At 40.4% G+C, this 21,865-nt stretch overlaps 1 protein-coding gene across 1 annotated transcript in view; it reads right to left on the bottom strand.

The window, feature by feature from the left end:
• ALK (ALK receptor tyrosine kinase) overlaps positions 1-21,865 on the bottom strand; it is an 809,244-nt gene that overhangs the window by 87,597 nt on the left and 699,782 nt on the right. Inside the window, exons 10-11 of the mRNA XM_089529545.1 lie at positions 13,125-13,219; positions 10,662-10,787 (exon numbers count right to left, since the gene is read on the bottom strand). Coding sequence (XP_089385671.1) covers positions 10,662-10,787; positions 13,125-13,219 — 221 coding nt within the window. The remainder of the gene's footprint in view (positions 1-10,661; positions 10,788-13,124; positions 13,220-21,865) is intronic.

The following is a 21,865-nucleotide window of genomic DNA, read 5'->3' as shown; positions in this document are numbered from 1 at the left end:
CTTTTCAGGCACACACACTTCGTTCATCATAATGACAGGCACTTCCCTGGTAATAAATAATCATGGTTACTTTTCCACCTTGTTCCTTACTTTGACAGCTGAAGAGAACAAAAGAGACAGTCACCACAAAGGTGATCCCATCCCATCACAAAGCCCAACACATCCACCATGAATGCTTGGGAAACCAATCTTTTTGGGACTGGAGCTGTTCATTCACTGAGTTAACTGCCACACACTTAATATAGAAATGCAATTCTGCAGACATCTTTATTGCATTATGCCAACAGTTCAGTTAGTATAATTGCATGTGAAGAGCCAACAAATGTAATTCTCTTGTACTTAATACTTGCTCTGCTGTTCCTTTCAGCTCCTTCATCTGATTAACTAATGTGACTCAGAGTCCTTCCGAGAATCAGCCACGTGGCACTTGAAGCAGAACTTCCTCTAACAACAGGCTCTGAAAGGCCTGTGGAAATTGGTTCTTATATGGGGGTGGGGGCAGAAGATGGAAGTAACAATGCAATGGATGGAAGAGAGAAAGAAAGCAAAATAGGAGATGATCATCCAAACCACAAAGCAACTTGTCCAGATTGATGCTGGCCACAGGAGACAATGGGCTCTTGGTAATTCATGGAAGATGCAGACGTTGACAAGCTGACAACAAATTTGAGGAGGAAGGAATCAAGAGACAACTTTTAATTAATTAATGAGGCAGTTCTTTTATCTGCAAAGTTTGGTATGAGCAAGGTGCACTGAGAATTTGTGAGACTGTTATATTTATTACAATGCCCAAGTGATCTAGGAGCCTACCTCTACTTATACACATCCCTTTTGTCTGCTATATTTACATGGACTGGTAGTGATGCACAGTCCTTTTGAAATGAATGGATTTTAAGAACAAGCCTTTCTAACCGTGTTTCTGTTATTGTGGCATGAACTTTTCTTCAGGGGACAGTCTGGTTTGCCAAGTGCATGAATTGACTTGAGAAAGTTATTACCTATATAAAGACAATACTATCTGCATCATCTCACCTGGAGCACTTCACACTACACAGTTAGAGTACCATGATTCCACTTAACTGCCATGGCAACATCCTGTGGAATCCTGGGGTTTGTAGTCTGCTGGGGGCACTAGAGTTTTTTAGTTAAGAATTCTACATACATCTCCCTAAACTGCAAATCCTAGATTCCATAGGATGTTGTCCTGGCAGTTAAAAGGAATCATATCACTATAACTGTGTAGTGTGCAATTGCCTCAATTCTCCCATTTTTATGAGTGTCAGTTGCCTGAGTTGTTTTCCTCCCTCAACATCTACAGTCCAGCAGCTATTAATTATACTGAAGACACAGAAGATGTCAGTTTTGTATTTATAACAATATATACATTTTTGGGGGGAGGGGGAGATTCATTCAAAACATACTTTTTTTGCAAACAGTTTTGTTAACTGTTAGAACATACCTAAAAAAAACAACAACTCAACATTCGGCTTCAGTGCTAAGGCATAAACTTCATAACCTTCGACTGTCCTAATTTGGCAGGGACAGTTCCAATTAATCTTCAGTCATCTCACTTTTCCAGTTTTTGAAATGTTCCACTTTCTCTCTACAACACCCATTCTCCCACTTGTCCTCAACTTACCTCAATTGCTACAAAATGAGTTCAAAGGGCAAAAGTTAACAATTTTGCACTAAACTAACGCAGCAGGGGGCGACAGGAGGGGTGGAGACAGAATCTTGCCCTTCCCAGTAAGTTTTGGCAAATGCAAACTGCTACAGCCGCTCTTAGCTTGTGTGTTCTCCCTCATTAATTAGTTTCATCATTTTGATGATACTCTGATGTTGCTGGGCCTCACATATCCTGGATTTCATCTGTTGCTCTGGAAGAAATGGAACTGCAATGTTTACAGGGGAAGGTATTCCACACTAAATAATAGAGGAGCATAATGTTAAGGGTTAAAAGCCAACTAACACGAAATGTTTAGATGTGTGGTGACCATGAGCAATCAGCACCTGGAGACGAAGCTGATGAGCTACAGCTGCTGATCATAGCAACAAGGTCATTCTACTGCCTGTGTGCAGGAAGCCTGAAGATGAACATGTGTCTGTTTAGACAAGGGGACAGTTTTCTGTGTGGGACAGGAAGAGGCTGAGTTTGTAGGACCACATGGCATTGTGTCTTTATAAACTCAGGGACTTCTGGTAATTATTGTGGGTTTTTGAGAGAGGAGTGATTGTGAGTTCTGTATAGTAAAAGTCATGTTGGTTATTTGGTTTGCACTTTGTAAATAAAGATAAGCACTTTCGGGAGCTTGGCTTGTCTGATCGTTAATATATTTGCCACTTGAAGTAGAAAAGAAGCCTCACTGGCTGATAGTAAGATTTTGTCTGTGAACCAATCAACAGAGAGGTAAACATACTGGGTATTTTTTCCTTTCAGATTTTTCACTATAATTCTCACATTATTTTATCATTTGTCATATTGACTGGATCATCTTGGAGCTAGAGTCCAAAATATTTGGAGAGCCAAAGCTGTGGTTGCATTAAGCCATGGTGGCAAAGTGGCAAAGGCAGATTCACATTCTAATTATCTCCAGAGTCCAACATAAAGAGGGATTCTCAGCATAATTAATAACATCAGTCCTAAAAAGGGGGTTTGCTCTGTGATAGTCTGAAAATAGATATGTGCAATAATCATGAATATTCAACACTTTTGCTGGAATTAGTTGAACTCAACATTAAGGATATCAAAAGAATGCCAATCCCAAGCCAATCATAGAATCAATGTAAATTCCACAGAGCCACAATTAAGACAATGGATTTCTCCCAAATCGTCTACTGTGGTGCTCTTAGTCTGTTTTTTTTGCTATGTAGATTTTCAGAGACTCAATGAATGAGGCGGAAGTTTTTTTTTTTTTTAATTACCCTGCTGTCTTGGTACAACAGAAAAGTGCCTCCGTTTTAATCTGATTTGTGAAGAAGGAAATATTACAGCCTGTGATCCATCAAAGAAGCCAAAGATCACATTAGTTGTAATTACTTTTGGCTGGCTTCTATTGATCATTGCCCTCTGAAGGATTCCACTATGATGCGGATATTGCCAGTTCACCAGAAGAGGATATGCAGGGGGAGATGTGGGGGGTGGGGAGGTGGGTAGAAAAGAGAGACTCTCTTTGTCCTCCTTTTTTCATCAAATCAACAAGCCTGGCAGGCTCTGACCTCTGCTTCATGAACTTGTTTCTGGGAGGCAGAAAGGACAGCAGGAAGTCAAAACTTACCTAATGACCAGGGACAGATTGATCCAATTTATTTATGATGCTTTTGTAGTGCTTTTCCACCAAATAGGTCAGGATAGTTCACATGGTTCTTCTCAACTCCCTTCATTTTAGTCTTACAAGAAATTTTGGCCAAGTGCACATTCACACTGTTTAGAAAGAGCAGAGGGTCCCATATTTCATTTCTGTTCTTTCCAATTTTATTTTGGAACACCAATCACATTTTGTTTATCTCAGATTATTTCTTGTCAGCTCCCAGTATGATCAGAAACTTCTTAGAATAGCTGCCCAGGTTACTGTATTTTACTCCAGTATAAAATCAGAAAGAACAGGGGAAAAAATCTGGGACTTTTCACTCTGCGTGTATCTTAAGAAATTGATAAGCCTAGGATCACCCAGTGAGTTTCATGACAGAGTACAGATTTGAAACCAGACCTCCTTAGACCTAGAAGAATAGACGGGAAAATCAGTGACTTTTCATTCTGGATGTACCCTAACAAAGTGACAGGCCTAAGATCACTCAGTGAGCTTCATGACTGAGTGGAGATTTGAAGCCAGACCTCCTCAGTACCTCAGTACTCCACCCATTACACCACTGTTGGTTCCAAATGCTTGAGTCCCAATTTTGGGTGAAAGGGAGGTTATACAGAAAGATGATGACAATGATGCTGATGCTAGGCTTGAAACCTAGGAGATTGTTTGGGTCCATCACCAAAATGTCTGGATCCACCACTATCAAATCTCAAAGGGAAAAATAGGATGTTATCACACAGTAAATTGCTGCTGCGCTGCTGCCCGACCACCGCCCGTCACCTAGGTGCACTCTGCCAGCTGATTTTCGAGGTACGGAAGTTGTACTACCAAAATTGGCTGGCAGAGTGTGCCTGGGGGATGGACAATGGTTGGGCGGCAGTGCAGCAGCAATTTACTGTGCGTTAACACCCGTTCTCCCCCTTTTTGGCCCGATGCTGTCCCATACACAGCTCGGACAAAAGTGGCTGTGTGATAATCTCCCTAGAAACCTAGAAAACTAAAGAAAACAAGCAGGTTCAAATGAAAACAGGTGGATTTGATAGTGGTGGATCCAAATGTTTTGGCAGTGACGGACCCAAACATTTTGACTATATGCATCCATACTTCTTTAGAAACAATGAACTGGAATTTGTCTCTGTTTTATAATTTCATAATTTAATAGTGAAAAGTGTGGAAGGAAAATTTGTGGTTAGAAAATGTTTAGATAAAAAATGCTGGGTTTGGTACTCTGAAACAACCAGCTCAGAAATACAAAAATTAAAGCTTCATGTTTCTTTTTTACTTTAAAAATAATAATTCTACAATAAATTTTAATAATTGCTGTATAGTAGTTAGAATACTGGATTAAGTGCAGAGAGACTGAGGTCCAAAACACAGTGCAGAAATAATCCAGTTTGAGACTGCTTTAACTGCCCTGGCTGAATGCTAGGGAATTTTGGGAACTGTAGTTTTGTGAGACATTTAGCTTTCTCTGTTAGAGAGCTCTGGTGCCACAATAGAATACAATTCTCAGAATTCCCTAGCATTGAGAGAGGGCAGTTACAAGCAGTCTCAAACTGGATTATTTCTGCACCGTGTTTTGGACCTGAGCTTCAAGACCCCACTCAGCCATGAATCTCATGCTCATCTTGGTGCCTTTCTACCTCTAAACCTATCTCCTAGGTAGGCTGGGAAGATGAATGGTTGAGGAGAGAACCCTGATATGCCACAATGATCACCTTTGGAAAATGTATTAAAATGAAAATGTATCTGGTCAATTTCAAATTATCTGCCTCGGTAACTTTGAAACTAAAAAAATGTATCTCATTTCATGTCGATGGTACAAAACATTTCAAGTTGATGATGCAAAATGAACAAACAAATTGCATCATCTGTATTATACAGAAACTCAGAAGCTCTATGCAAGGTAGTGATTTTGCAGGGAAAACTGCAGACTTTTGTAAGAATACAGATCAAAATCCTCTAAAACTTCGGATGTACTTTTCAATACAGATCCCTTACTGATGAAATAACTTGAAGTTTAGTATGAAGTTGATCAAGGGTTTAATGCCTTTTTGTATCCTGACCAGCTATTAGTTTTGGGGGGCTACCAAGGAAGGATTGCTCAAGGCCTGCAAAAATGGACTCCAGGTTATGTAGGAACTAGATGCTCAATGCACATACACAAGGAAAAGGGTAGGGACACTGATTCCCCATGCCTTTTCATTATCACATGAGCTGTATGCTTTAAACTCACACAACATATAGCACCAACCCCATAACAGCTGATCAGGGACAGCTGATGAAAAATTATGTACTGGAACTTCAAAATTAATGTTACTGGGGAAAGGGAGGTTAAGAACAGGATGGAAAGCAAGGGGACAAGAATAAGGGGGAAAATAAATAATTTGTCTGAATGTTCAGAGTGGAAACTTTTCATGTTCAAAGACTGTTGTTCATATATAAAACTGTTCAGCTACTGAGGAAGAGAAATCAGAGCTCTGCAATCTAACTGGTTACCAGATAAATGCACAGTGGGATGCTTTCACTTATTTGTACTGTTGTGTTTTATTCCCTGTTGGTTGTATGTCCCTCACTGCAAAAGTGACAGTCTCACATTCCTGCTGGAGGAACATAATAGAATCGGATTCTGCTACAACTCTGCAGGGACCCTGCCTGCCTCCAGTTTCAAAATAAAGCTAAGAGGGACAACAGGGGGCAGATCTTCTCTGGCACAACATAATCAGGTGTTTACTTCACCAGCTCAGCTTAATTATTCCTCCAGAACAGAATACAGGGCATCAATGAGAAGGAACAGCAAGCAGCAAAATGATGTCAGAATTACAGAAGAGTTATTTATTTCTTTAGAAGTTATTTACTTGCTGCTTCTCAACCAAAGCTACCAGAGAGGTGTGCTAGAATAAATGAAAAAAAAAAATTAAAAATCAAACAAGAAAACATGTCACAAGCAGAGCAGAGAGAATCCCAACATAAAACAAAACAACACAAAACAACAACAACACAAATTTAAAATCATAACAATTAAGGGGGAAATAGTTTTTTTTTTTAACTTGGCAAGAGACACAACACAAAGAAAAGACCAGGAAACAACCCTGACCCTAGAATACAGAGTTGTTGTTTTTTTAAACAGTAGAAATAAATATTGTGTAAAGCAAGAAGCTGGACAATCACAGGCCATGGAATGCTGGGAGGTGGGCTACTGGGGAACAAATATAAAAACCAGACTTGTCTGTAAAATAGTCAGACAGGGCTAGGTAGACAGGAAGACAGGGACAGTGGTAGATATGAATAGATTGAATGTTAACGTGCATTTAGATAGGGCCAGTTATAAATAGGGATAAGGAGTGTGAGGTAGAGGGAAATGGAGGAGATTTGAACAGAGGTCTTGTGAATCAGAGTCTGGTAAGAGTTCAGTGAAAAATGTTATTTTGTTTGAAACTGAGGAATTACAGTATGTTTTGTGTGTATAAGGCTAGATGTTTATTTTATTTGTAATATAATAAATCTTTCCCGGTTTCATTTTCTACAACACTGTCTGAAGGTTTTCATTTAAGAACTGATAACGAAAGGTTGGTCATTACTACTACAATGCATTACAACACTGAATCCAATGATCAATAAAACTACTTGTCTAGTATAGTGGTCACCTTGAGGCCTGAGTACCAGGTCCAGGGAGGTATCTCAAGGATAAAAGGAAAAACTGAAGAATAGGAGCCCAAGAGTTTGAAGTGAGAGTCCACCTAGATAGGGGATCTGTCACACATGTGGAGTTTTGACTGGGAAGTGTTGGTGCCCCATCATCATCTACCTCATCTTAGACAGTAATGGGTTTGTAGCAGGGCCTTGGAAGCCAGACACGACATCTGAGCAGGTCCATGTAGGTGTTTGATATGTCTAAAGGTATCCTGGACACAAGCTTTTTGGAGCTTTAGGAAAAATTCAGCAGTCTGAATGGTGTCTGGATGTAACTGGAAGCCTGAGTGGCAATGTGCCTGGGCACAACTGTCAGAGGTCCTGGTTGAAAATACTCCCAGTACATTGCATGTCTGGAACTTGGTCACAAAATGATGCTTACTACTAGATTTCTTTATCCATTCATAGCCAATTCTTGCTAGTTGTTCTGAGTATGGAAGCCACCGTTTTTGACCATATGGGGTGCTTAAAAACAGTGCCTGCATGGATGACAGATGTGAGAAAGAGCCCTCAAGAGTGCCATTATTCACCTCCAGGTATCCTCCATTCATCCACCCCCCTATTTCCCCAATGCTTGGCACAATAAATGTTAAGAGATACAAACACTTTAGGAACAAAATTCTCTGACTTGTTTTACTGCTCTCCTTTTGGGGAACGGCAACTCAAGTGCAAGCCTTCTTGCTGCTCTATGCATGTTTTATACTAGATACATTATAGAACACACTCTTTGGAAGATGTATAGTAATTGTGAGTTAATGTTGGAAAGTCAAGCGTCGTACCAGGAATCTCCCTTCTTGTCAGATCCATTGCAATTGATTCATGGAACAACATTTCCAGAAGTGCTTTTTATCTTGAAAGTACCGTACAAACACTCTAACTAATGAAATCAGCAGAGATGGGTGTTGTAACATCTATGTTTACACTATTTATCATGACATTAATATATTCCTCCAGATAAAACATGTCAGTTTTTGAAGAATGACATAGAGTACAACCTGACGAGAGCAAGATTGCTTATTACCTGTAGAATCCTGTAACAATTTGGTCACCATCACTCACTGCATCTTCAGCACAACATGGGAAAATAAGCCTTTTGGACTACAAATCCCAGGACTCCCCAGCCAGTACGGCTATAAATCAATCACTTGGGGGATTCAGGGAGCTATAGACATAAATGGTAACTTTTAAAGCACTGATGTACAGACAGTCATCTTTTGAGGTGATGTCATTTAACCTAAGTCAGATTTTTCTGGGAAAGATACTGTGAGCATGTCATATTGGTGGGCTAGCCATCCATGGAATGGAGCTCTTATGGATTGCCTCACCTCATATTAGCCAATGGTAGTGTGCTGATGTGGAAGTGTGTATATCACCACCCACTGACTAATAGAAGACTGATCTCCCACATTTCCCCCCCATCCACAGGGTCCCCTCATCCTGGAACCAAACCTCAATGGATAGGAAGAGTCCACTGTACAAACTTACACTGGACTACTGTGAATAATAGAAACAAACAAACAAAGCCAAATACTGTTTCCCCAGTTTTTCAATGTGCTTCAATTACAAATATTGCTCCTCTGGGAAAACTACTTGACATATATACAATATATAAATTATGATAGGAATTTCAGTTGCTACTTACTTCTGTTGACCATATTCCACAGCTTGAAAGCTGCACTTCCAATCCAGATTTGCTGCTGTTTCATCTCGTCTAGAGATCCTTTCATACTACATTATTACAGCATTATCTTTCCACATTAACTGGTATGGCTCCATTCTATGGAATGCTAGGGTTTAAAGTTTGAGAAGGCACTAGAGCTCTCTGTCAGAGATTTCAAAATGCTCTAAACTTCCAATTTCAGGATTCTGTAGGATGTTGCCATAGCAGCTAAATTGAAGTCATAGTACTATAATTGTATAATGTGAAAGGACTCTAGATGGCTGGGGGGGGGGGCACTTTTCTGAATGGTGAATCAGAAAAATTCTGATTGCATTACTAGAAGGTGGCGATGGATTAAAAGAGATGGTTATAGCCCTTGATCACAGTTTGTAAAATAGTGTAGCCATTTCTAATGGCATAGGTGGTGGTGAGGGAATGATACAAGCATAAACCTGGGGTTGGAATTATGCTGCCTTCTAAATGTGTTGATTGCAACCCTCACCATTCCTCATTATTGTGAGTTGCCATCCAACAGCATCTGCAATATTGCATGATTCCTGCCCAGGAATAAACTCCCATTTCAAAAGGAATGCACCAAGTCCCTTTCTTCCGGCAATAAGCAGTGATTTCTAGTTACTTTTGAATTGCCTTTCAAGAGCATTTTAAGGCAATTTACAAAAATCTTGAGGGTCATTTTAAGAGGTTATGCTATTTTCTTACTAATCCTATCTTCCTTTCTCTCCCCCCCCCCCCTATGTAATTTACATCAAAGTGAGTAAAACAGCAAATTATTTGGGGGGGGGTTAACATTATGATGAGTAATAACAAATCATTTTTTATCAATGCTGCAATGAATAACAGGATTACTTGTATAGGAACTAACTTTCCAAGCTCAGTCCTTGCTCATGAGTTCATCTTGTACAGTTGACTAGCCATGACTCAAAGAAGAGTGCTGGACAAGACAGGCTTGAGTTTTTCTCAATAAGATGATTCTTTGGTTCCCTTTGAACCCTGGTTGGAGATCTGGATTTGAACGGTCACTTATGAATCACTCTTCCCTATGCCCCAAAGCAGAAGAGGTTATGGATTTGCATAACATTTGCAAGCACTAATACATGTGTACAGATGCAACTTAGAAAGGATTGCTATAACTTAAATAAATACACATATTGTCATACTGAAGAAGACTGTGTCCAGATGACTTGTGTGTCTGCTCAGTCTGGTGTCCAGGAGCTAAATGTCAATGAACAAATGGCCCTTTCTCTTCCTCTTATATATTTAAATAGGACCTGGAGTGGGCATTATTTTAACGATTGGACCTCCAGAGAAGCCTGTTCTCGGAAAGCTCCAAAGGAGGAACTCTACAACTTTCCTTTTCTAAGTAGCAGTATACTATAAAATCACCACATTATAGCTAATAGACTAACAGAGGCACCTTATATTGAACAGAATCTGACAAAAGCAAACTATTCAAGGCAATTTCTTCTGATCTTTCTTCCCCTGAAAATGTCAAGCAAATGGAAACCTTGTTGGATTTCCAAAACCAAGCCATGTCAAAATTAAAACTGCCAAGTGGGAGCGATGAGTGGGAGGAACAGGTGCCCTTCAGAGATGTCTAGGTTAAAACGGAGTGTTGGATGAAAACCTCCAGAATTCCCCAGTCAGCATGGAGGATTTCCACTTTGTACAATTCTGGAAGCTATAGTTCCAAAAGTCACTTGGCCTTCTCATAGTGCTCAAGAAACTGTTTTAAAATGCCAGTTCCTTTTCAAAATAGCAAGTCTTTACTTTGAGAAGATTCTAGACCCTTTCCTCACTTTCCCAATAAAAAAGAGGGCTTTTACAGCCCAAGTGTGTCTATTTTGTCAAACCATCTGTTCCCTTGTGTATTCTTCTCCTCCTAATTAATGGTATGGCATCCTCTTGCATTTGACAGAAATCCATGCTCCTGTGAAGACATGAAACCATTTGGAACTGTTCTCAAGAAGAAATCAATTCCTTACCTCCATAGCTAAATGGTGTAGCTTCCTGTGTTGGCCCTTCTGTAAAATGTCTTTCCCCTCTGCCTCTATCTGTGAGCAGATTGCCTGCGTCTGGACTGTAGTCTCGAGATGTCTTCTCTTCATTGACTGGAACACAAAAAGGCAGTCTGGTTTATGACTGTGGAGATGGTGTGTTGGCCTGGCAAAATGAGGAGAACAACAGCTGGTGGTGGATCGAACAGGGCCAAGGTTTTGCAACCATAACACATGATGGTGTTAAAAGGAAAGACAGGCTGGCATCCATTGCTGCTGTGGGATCTGAAACAAATGGAGGGGAAAAATAGGAGGGAAGGAGGGAGGAAAGAATACTGAAGATGCTAACCAGGTGAAGGGACATCATTGCTATCAGAAAAAAATATTACCATGGGTTCTGTTTATTGTCCAGTTCTGGCATGTATCTTTTTCAGTGTTTAATATGGGAGAGTGCAATTCTTTATGGTTATAAATAATTAAAAATCTATTCTCTTACAACTGCAGAAGCTAAAAAATTCAACTGTACTGGCATTTGGCATTAGGGCACAAAAAGTGCAAGCAAATGGAACTCATTAGAAATGAAGGATGGATTCGCAGATGGCAGAAGCTACAGAGAGGGGTTATAAAATAACTATAGAGGAGATGCTGTGAGTTTACATCAGAGGAAGAATTGGCTAAAGGGATATTCAACACACAGCATTATTGATAATCTCAGCAGTTGGAGAATCAGTAGCAAGAAAAAGAAACAGTACAGTGTTCACACACTGCTGTCCCTCAAAAGTTAAACATTTAATTGGAATACAATAAAACCAAGTACAGAACTTGAAAAAGCAACTTTCTGGACTTTGAAAGCCACATGCTTTTTCAATTTTCAAGGTGCACAGTGCCCATGCTGACTGGGGGATTCTGGAAGTTGTCCAAAAAGTAAGCTCTGGCCAATAGATAGTGAAATATTTCACCTTGACAAATACGCACAGCATAGTGCAAGATCTATGATAGATACCATTCCACAGATCCATAAGACAAAAGATTTTTCAATTCTGGAGGCAGAGGGAAAAACTATACATAAAGTTGTGGGGTTATTGTTATGTATTTTCAAGTGACTCCAGTTTACACAGACCCTATCTTATCATTATCTTGGTATTCATTCTTTTATTCAAGGTTCAGAGATTGCAGATTGTCCACGTTTGCACAGGTGGTTTCCATGGCTGAGTGGGCATTCAAATCCTCGTCTCCCAGAGTGAAACCACTACATCATAATGGTTTTAAATATTAGATTACTGTATCCTAATTACTTACTCCACTTAGGTAGGGATCTCGCCAGTGATGAGGGGATAGCTTTATCTCCATTTCCTCCAACTGTCATATTTGGAAGGGGCAGTCCCAATTAATCTTCTGTCACCCCACATTTTCAATTGTTTTTAAAATGTTGTTGTTTCTCTCACCTCCTCCCACTCTCCTTTCTTCTCAGCATACTTTAGTTGTTGCAGACCAAGTTCACAGTGCAAAATTAGTTTGCCCTCAATTAACTCAACAGTGGAGGAAGGAGAGGAAGAAGCAGAATCTTGCCTTTTCCTGTAGACTCTGGCAAAAGCAAACTGGTGCAGTCTCTCCTAGATTATCTGTTCTTCTTCATTACTAACTTTTGCCATCTTGACAAGATTGTGATGTTGCTTGGCCACAGGTTCTCAGTAAAATGTTGGAGGCTACACATCTCATGACCCTCTATAATGTGGTTCTGATCTGAATTTGTGCCTCACCACTTACTATTTACACTGGAAGAAAAGTTTCCATTGGTACCAACATAATTTTTTCTGTTCAAGCAAATGAGAGTTGTAACTTTCAGCTCCCTCATGAAGTTCTTGATAGGGACACAGTGTTTATACTATTCTTTTATTCTATGGCATTTTTCTGCATATGATCCCAGCTAAGCTCTATCAATATTATAGCAGTCTAATACTGCCATCAATATGGAGCACCATAAGACTGCCTAGTTCAGGAATGCTCATATGACTCTGCCAATCTACCATAATCTGCTTTTGCAGAATATCCCAGGTGCTGATTGGATCTCATCCCAGTTTCTTAGCCAACTCACGATCATGTATTTTGCCTTCCTGATCACAAGTCAAGTCTGAAGCAAAGGTTGTAAAAATTCCTTTTTAGGACTGCAATGCTTCAAATCCCCCACTGGGATTGAGGGAGTTGTAGTCCTAAAGAGTAACTTTCTAAACTCTGCCCTGAACAGTATAATATAACATGCCCAAACTGGTTGTCTCTTCTCAAGGCAACTTTGCACATGATGTGGAAGCACCAAAACAGGAATTCCACCAATATTCCCACATCTGTTGTAAGGAGAGAAAGGTTCAGACTGCATCAGGCACCCAAGGCAGGGGCAATCCAGGGTATTGCAACATAGATCAGAAATGAAAGGCTAATCACAGCCTCACTCACTTGTTAGGTAACAGTCCAGACTGAGTGACACATTATCAAAAGCAATGATGGCTTCTGATCCAACTTTCCAGGATGCAATAATCTGAATCCAAAACCTGTAATGAATAAGAAAAGTTAGCAAATTCAAATAGATCCAACATTATTCCAATGCATTTCAACTTTGCTTTTTCTATACATAGCCAAGCATCAGCAAAAGAATGCATGCTGGAATCTAATAAATAGGAGCCATCCAGGAACCAAACAACGTGGGAAGGACGGAAGAAGGAAGATTTATCCAAGGCACAGCCTCAGAGGGACTGATAAGAAAGATCAACTGTTGCACTAAAATAATGAGTGGTTGTTGTTGTTGTGTGCCTTCAAGTTTTCAACGTTTGGCAACCTTAAGGCGAACCTATTATGGGGTTTTCATGACAAGATTTATTTCCTTTGCCTCCCTCTTGAGTCTGAGGGAATGTCACTTGCCTAAGGTCACCCAGTGGGTTTTGGTGGCTGGGTAGGAATTCAAATCCTGTTCTTAGTCCAGAGCTCAACCCACTATAAGTATAGAAATTCCCTGTGAGGAGCCTTCAAGGCACATATCTATTTTTCTCAGTAATAATGAACATCCCTTCTCCCCCCTGCTTGTAGGCCCCAAGGGAACATTTCTTTTGCACCCCATCCCCAGGTGCTCTCACCCTCCTTGCATATGTTCACTGGAGATCACAAACAACTGTGCTACCTTTTTGAATCTCCAAGACTCTTCAAGTTCCAGGGGTTATTGGTAGGTGGAGCAGTAAACTACAAAGGGATTTTCAAAGTATATTCATTTTCAAAGATGCATTGTCATTTGCCATGTCAGCAGAACTGCCTAAAACCACACATTTCTGACATGCTTTTGATATGCCTGCTGGATGTGACAGATGTTCATGCAAACCTTTCAGAAAAGCTTCCCCCAAATCTTTTTCTAAAAATATCTCCAAAGCCATATGTGAATTGACATGGAGTTGCATGTTGCTCAAACCCCACAATCTGAGTACTGTTACTGTAACTTTTAGGTATGTGGTTACTTGGAATCACAATGAGCATTAAGGGGAATGCAAACTACCTGAGATTAAACTCTTTCCCTCCTACAATGGGATATGTGTTGTAACAACTGAGGCTTACCTGTCAAGTCACAGAACAAAGCATGTTAAATGTCAGATGAGTATGCAAGGGAAATCGCATGCTATGATAGCTTTCACCACTTGAGGAAGAATCTATTCCGAAAATATATTAATCATACTGTCCACTTTGACTTTTTTATATTGCTATATTTTACTGCTGGGTTGGGCAGGAGTACATGTATGCACATACAGAGCTATACACATACAGAGCCCTTAAAGTGCTAGTTTGGGGAAGGATGCAAGCACACTAGGTTTGTCCCTTATCCACGTCTCCTGTTATCACCCTTCATGTACAGTGGGTGAATGGCTGCCATGAGGAACCTCCTCTAGCAATGAAGGCTCTCTGTACAGTTGAAAACACCAGAAAACCAGCACTTATGTACATGTTCTTCCCTGTTCTCCTCATCTAGGGTGTCAAGGCTCTGTCTCAGAACAAGGAAAAGTTACAGTATTTTTGGACTAAAGCATGCTGGTTTGGGAACACTCCCTACCACATATTCCTTCTATAGCACAACTGGGCTGTTGCTGGTTTCATATGCATTTGTCTTCCTTTGCCCTTAACCTGCCCCCCCCCCCGTGCCCTATGCCCTACCCAACATCTCTTTCAGGTTGTGTATTTGTGTTTGTATGTATGTTTTTTTTAATGAAGCCCTAGAGTTACGCTAATGCAGTTTAACAAAAACAAAAATAAATAATAGGAAGGTTTAAAAAAAAACAGGCTTTTTTGGAATAGTAAAGGGGATGGGGAAAGGAGGAGAGGAGCAGACCCTAACACTACCTGATTGCCAAGTCCTGGAACTGCCACAGGAGTAACTTACCACACTTGAGAACTAGTACTATACCAGTGTGATTGAAGCTTATTGACAGTTTTTTCCCCATCAGTGGCAAGAAGCAGGCTAACCATGCTTTGACAACAAGGCAGTGATGAGAGGGAGACAGTGTTGTGTGACAGGTATAACCAAAGGTACTATTATCCAACTTTTATGATGGTTTAAAAGCCACATGTGATCAAGTCCTACCACTACCAGAGTATCTCATCCAGCATAGATTCCTGAAGGATAAATAAATAAATAAATTTATAACATTTATTTTCAAATTCTGGCTTATGCACATCTAAATAAGGCTTAAATCTTTTTTTTATCAATTAGAATGTCTGAGTGATTTCAAAGAATGGGTTTTAATTGTGTTTTAAAAGTGTTTACAAAACGTGGTTAATGCGTAACAGTTTTTTCAACAAGCTTGAAATAATATCCAAAGCATTGAGCCAAGGGATTAGACATGGGTAACAAATGCTAGAAGAAAGTCACAGAAATAATATTCTAGGCAAAGAAGAATCTACAGAACAATAGCTGAAGGCACAACTTAACACACACTATCTCCTGAACAAACTCCATTGGAACAGAGTTTTCTAGCTGCTAAATGTTATAAGCACTAAGAGAATATGCACCCTTTGGGTTGAAGGCGAAGAGTATGGCAGACAGTGTTTGCATAAGTGCTGAAAAAAAGTGCCAACACATTTAATGGGGGTGAATGACAGCCTACAGAAAGATCACAACATTGTCTTTTATCTGTAGAATACCTTTATACTGGTAATAACTGCAAGAATTATATATGGAATGATATTGAAAGGTAAGTTTTCATAGTATGCTGAACGTCTAGCTGCTCATTTAATGCCTATTAGAATATTATCTTTGTAAAAAAGTCAACTCAGAGCAGAAATGCTTTTTACTGGATATATTGGGCAGACACTTCCCCCTCTTACCAGTTTTTAAGGCAATCTGGCACACCTGAGAGGTTCAAGAACCCACACATGGCTTTAGAATCTGGAGCTATTTCCTGCCACTTACTCTAAGCCATGTACCATTTATGCTTGTTCGGTTCTGCACTGCTTTAACTCATCCATCTCTTCTGTCATTGCACGATTGATCCCCTTATGAGAAGTCAGAAGCACAGTTGGGTTGAGGAGGGGAGGAACAGAAGCATAACCGTTCAGCTAAATGATAAATGGATGCTAGCCTAAGAAAAGCTGGCCATACAAATTGCTTGGTAAATGCGACGGGTTAATACCTGCCCTCCGTTATATCTCAACAGCAACCATCAAACTGATGGACTAGCCTCATTAATTCCAGTGGAGACTTAGCAGATTGCACAATTTGTTCGTCTTGTATTTAGTAGATTTCCTAGGTGGTCAATTAGAGAGCAGAGGACTCCTGTCTCCCATTTCTCTAGATAGAAACTTGGGTTTCTTTCTTTTTTTTAAATTTTTGCTTTGGAGTAGAGGACCCAAAAGCAACAATAAACTGCGGGAAGAAACCCTGAATGTGCTTCACCTCTCCCAAAAGTAACTCCCATATTTATCTGGTAATGGGGCTAAACAAAATGCAATCTTAAATGTGCACATTTTGAAATGCCAACATCCTCTAAGGAGAGGCCAAACCTGATTGGGACCATGGTGGATGGAAAAGAGATAGTCCATTTTCTCTCCAGCTTCTCATTAAATTAAGATCAGAGGAAACTGGGAAATCTGCAAAGGTAGGCTAGTGATTGACAGATAATATCAGCATCCCTAGCAATAAATCCTCCCCCCCCCACCCCAAATAACCTGTCCTCCTGGCAAAGGAGATTATAGCACGGAAGTCCTGTTTCTCATGGATACGTTTGTCAGGTTTTAATCTGGCAATGCTTGCATGTCTCCATAAGGAGAGATGGGAGAAGTTACACTTGGGCCATAATTTGTAGGTTGCCCCAACCAGCATGTGTAGTGGCTATGATGGAAACTGTTGTCCATAAGGCAGTGACCCTGCATCTCTGTATATAAGATGAATGAAAAGCATTCTATAGTTGCAGCTGTTCCTAAAAATACAGTGTTTAGGAAATGTGAATTACTGTTATGCACTTTTTAAAGGTAGAGGAGGGGATCAAAAAACTGAATGCCCTAGGATCTGGAGAATGAGGCTCAGAAGATCTTCAGACTGAGGCTGCAGAGATCCCATGGCCATCAGCTGTCTACTAGGTGTTCAGGGAGGACTACAAACCTTGTAATGTGTATCTTGTAGATCCCTGAGGTGCAAAGAGACAAGCAGGAGAAATAAAGCAGAACTACAAAGAACATATGGAAATGGAGTTTATTTAGACATGCAACCTTCAGTTCAGGACCGATGGGGCAAAGTGAGCAGAACTAAGACCCATAGCTCTGGAAAATGTAAGCCTGGAGAATGGGATGGCTGAATTCTTCTATTTCTGTTTTATGCCCTTTTTTTGCACAGTCCTATTCTGCAGAAACTGTACTTTAAAAAAAATATTTACAAGAACTGAACATTGTACACTGAAATGCATGTTTCTGAATGTGTTTTTCTTTTAAAATATGCTTGTCCAATTGCATTTTATCCCAAGATATATATTTCAAAATGTGATGTCTTTCAAGATGGATATTTCTATGTGTACTTCAAGATGTGCATTGGTAAACATATTATATCTCACAATATGCATTTTTGAAATGCCTTTTGATACAACATCACATCATTCAAAGAAGTGTGAAATTCAATGGAGAACTATTTCTGATCCTTATGTTAACTCTGGGAGGTATAGATCTTGGTCTGTTTGTATTTGAATTTGCAAAAAACAAAACAAAAACACTTCAAGCATCTTTATCTGGACGCAAGATAAATTTTCTTCCTGTCAACCATGCAGCAATGTCCTTGCTGTGACTTTTATTTACATTTTATTTGTTGAAATCTCCCCTAAGAACACAGAGGAGTGCCCCGAAGAGGCAGAATTAGCATCTCCTCCTGTAATAGGTAGTGTAATGACAGGCTTCCTACAGGGATTTGTTTTCTTTTTAGGTAGACAGGAAATGTCTTACCAGGCAGAAAAAGCAGAACTCATCCAGCTCTTTCCCTTTGAACTACTTTCAGAATAACTGTTGAACTGGGGAAGCTTAATATTTAAGCTTAGAATTAGCCTTGGGGTGAGATTGGACAATAGTTCAAAATACCAGAGGGCAAAGGATAAAGAGTACCAGTTAACTGGGTTTCTCTCTCTCTCTCTTTTTTTCCTGCTGCTCCTTGTTCAGCATTAAATCCCAACTTTCTCCAAGCTGGCTGAGACTTTTATCAAAGGTTCTTTCTTGTTGCCTTTGTTGTTTTAAAATAGGTTCCTACCCATGAGCTTTGTGTACAGGTTTTAACTTTCCTCTGTATGTATGTCCAGTTATTTTATATAATCATAGTCCATCTACTTGCTATATTTCTGGAAAATGTCCATCCATCCTCTCTTAAAGGACCTTAAAACATGAAACATGGAGAACCCATGGACAATCAAACATGGACAATCCATTACACAGTTGTTACAGTACAAAAGTTCTTACTGTTTAGGTGGAAATTAATGTTTAGGGGTACTCCTTTCTTAGGAGACATTTCAATAAATCACTCTCTTCTTGAAATTTGAACCCATAGGTTCATGTTGTATTCTCTGAAGCAGCAGAAAATAAGCTTGCTTCATCTTCTACATAACATCCCTTCAGATATTTAAAAAGTCATCTATCAGTCTTACCTTCTTCAAGTTAAACATATCCAGCTCCCTAAAGTATTCCTCATAAGGCTTGGCTACTAGACCGTTGGTCATCTTGGTCATCTCTTTCTGGACATGTTCTAGCTTGTTGATATGCCTATGAGGTCTGATTAAACAGAATAGAGTGACACTACTACTTCTCTCAAACTGGACATTATATTCTTTCTGATGCAGTCCAAAATTTCATTGGCTTTTTTGACTGCTGTATATTAGTCATGCCAGATAGGGCTGATGAAATTTTATTTTGCTTCTTGGGGCAATACTTTCACCATGCCTCTCATTCTACATACAGAAATGAACTTGACTGACAGCTGAATTATATTTCCAACACTAAATGACAGGATATTGTTCTGTACTGAAGCTAAGGTAGGCATGGGGTGAAGATAGTGCTGTTTTCAAAAATTAATACAATGGCTGTGGGTGGGAGCACTGGTGTCCTTTGGCGCCCGGTGCCTGGGGCCAAGATCATGTTGAAGTTGGCACAGTACTACTTCACCAGTGTATCAGACGCTGAGTTCTGGAAAGCTGAAGGTGAAGGGAAGCCAGCAACGAGGACAGGAGAAAGTGGACAGCCAAATGCATTGGAGCTAGGATGGGGTTTGGAGCTCTGCATGGGCACCATCCAGCACCCTGGAAAACTGTTGTGTAAGGAGTTACTGGATAACTCTGTATGCAATGACATAACATGTAGTTATGCTCAATGCCAGGTCAGCGAATGGAAAAAACATTATTGATCCAGATTAGATCCTGGATGAGCATGCCAATCTAGCTTGTATTTCAGAGGTCTGGCTGGAAGAAACTGGAGGGGGGAGGGTTAACGTCTCCCAGTTTTGCTCACCTGGGTTCTCTGTACAGCAGCAGGCAATGTCTGGCAGCGGGAGTGGGAAGGTGGAGATGTAGTGGTCTATTGGAATTCTATCTTGCTTGCTAAATGCCTAGCCCCATGGTCTGCTGGGTCTGAGTGTATGTTTTTCAAAATGGTAGATAGCTGGGACAGAATAGAGATTCTGTTGGTTTGCCAACCACCCAGCTGCTCAGCATTCTCCCTTTGTGAACTGGCTGAGTTAGTCAATCTTGGCAGTGGTGTTGGAGTCCTCCTGTCTTGTTGTACTAGGGGGCTTCAACATCCATGCAGAGACTGTTATGTCAGGAGCAATGCCAGACTTCATCTCCATCATGAATACCATGGGTCTATCCCAATAATATCTGGTGTAACCGATGCTGCAGGACATAATTGCTCCTAAGCATCCCTTCCATGGAGTAGAGCTAAATGAGTCTCCTAGTTCACTAGGGAACTGGCAGTGATAAAAGGAGAGGATCAGAGTCTAGAGCACAATGCTAGAAGACTTGGAGCAAGTCCAACCACACATTGGTTAGAACTTATTGGAAGGCCTATGGTGCTGTGATGGTGGTAGCAAAGAAATTATACTTTTCTACTACCGTTGTATCTGCACAGTGTCATCCAGTGAAGCTGTCTTGAGTGATCAGAGGCCATTTACACTCTGGCCCACAAAAAGCAAACAAAGAGTACAAGAGTACGCTGTGAAGAATTTGCAAGGCACTGTAGATAAGACCTGAATAGATTAGCAAGCTGGGCCAAAGCTAACAAAATGAATTTCAACACAAAGAAATGTAAGATACTGCACTTAGAGCAGAAAAATGAAATACATAGATATAGGATGGGGGACACCTGGCTTAAGGAGACTATGTGTGAAAGGGATCTAGGACTCCAAGTAGACCCAAGTTGAACATGAGTCAACAGCAACTAAAAAGGCCAATGCAATTTTAGGCTGCATCAATAGAAGTATAGTGTCTAGATCAAGGAAAGTAATAGTGCTACTTTATTCTGCCTTGGTCAGGCCATACCTGGAATACTATGTCCAGTTCTGGGCACCAGAATTCAAAAAATATGTTGACAAATTGGAGCGTCTCCAGAGGAGGATGGCCAAAATACTGAAGGGTCTGGAAACCATGCCTTATGAGGAAAGACATAAGGAAATGGGTGTTTAGCCTGAAGAAGAGATGGTTAATGGTGCTATGATAGGCCTGTTTAAGTATTTTTTAAATTTATTTTATTTTATTTTATTTGTATCCCGCTCTTTTCCCAGGACTGGAACTCAGAGCAGCTTCACAGTATTTAAAAATAAAAATAGTACAATAAAATAAAAAGTACATTGAAAAGAATTTTTAAACTGGTCCAACATCAAACATCCCAGCCTGTTCTTATAGTAAATCCCTAAATGCCTGTGTGAACAGGTAGGTCTTCACCTGCCGGTGGAAGGTCATCAAGGAGGGAGCCGTTCTGATCTCCCTGGGCAGGGAGTTCCAGAGTCTAGGGGCAGCCACTGAGAAGGCTGTCACATTGAGAAAGGAGCTAGATTATTTTCTGCTGCTCCAGAGACTAGGACATGAAACAATGGACGCAAGCTCCAGGAAAAGAGATTTCACCTCAGCATTAGGAGGAAGTTATTGACAGTAAGGGCTGTTTGACAGTGGAACACACTCCCTTAGAGAGTAGTAGTCTCTCCTTCCTTGAAGGTCTTTAACAGAGGCTGGATGGACATCTGTCAGGGATGCTTTGATTGTGATTACCTGCATGGCATGGGGTTGAACTGGATGTCCCTTGTGGTCTCTTTCAACTCTATGATTCTATATAATTGCTCTGATCTCTTTTTACTTGATACTATAGTTGGGACAGGTCCAGATGGCGTAATCTTGGCACCTGCTTGTCTTGTATTATTGGCTATGCTTCTCCATTTGTGCAGACTGAGGATGTGCACATGATCCTTGGAGAAGTGAGAGACACCATATGGACCTTGCTCCTTCTGATTTCTGAAAGCAGTTAGAGGTGGACTGGCTGAGTGGGTAAGGAGAGTGGTGAATGCCTCTCTGCAGCAAGGGAAATTTCCATCCTGCCTAAGCTGCTGTGAGCCTGTTGCTAAAAAGGCCTCCCTGGAACCTACCTTCTGAATAATTATCAGCCAGTCTCTTAACATTCCATTTTTTGCAAGGTTCTAGAGCATGTGGTGG

Source organism: Sceloporus occidentalis, unplaced genomic scaffold, assembly GCF_023333645.1.
Source record: "Sceloporus occidentalis isolate IW3139 unplaced genomic scaffold, rSceOcc1.0.p SCAF_6, whole genome shotgun sequence".
Classification (NCBI taxonomy): Eukaryota; Metazoa; Chordata; class Lepidosauria; order Squamata; family Phrynosomatidae; genus Sceloporus; species Sceloporus occidentalis.
Note: the sequence above shows the minus strand (reverse complement) of the source record. Positions and strands in the feature narration are given on the sequence as shown.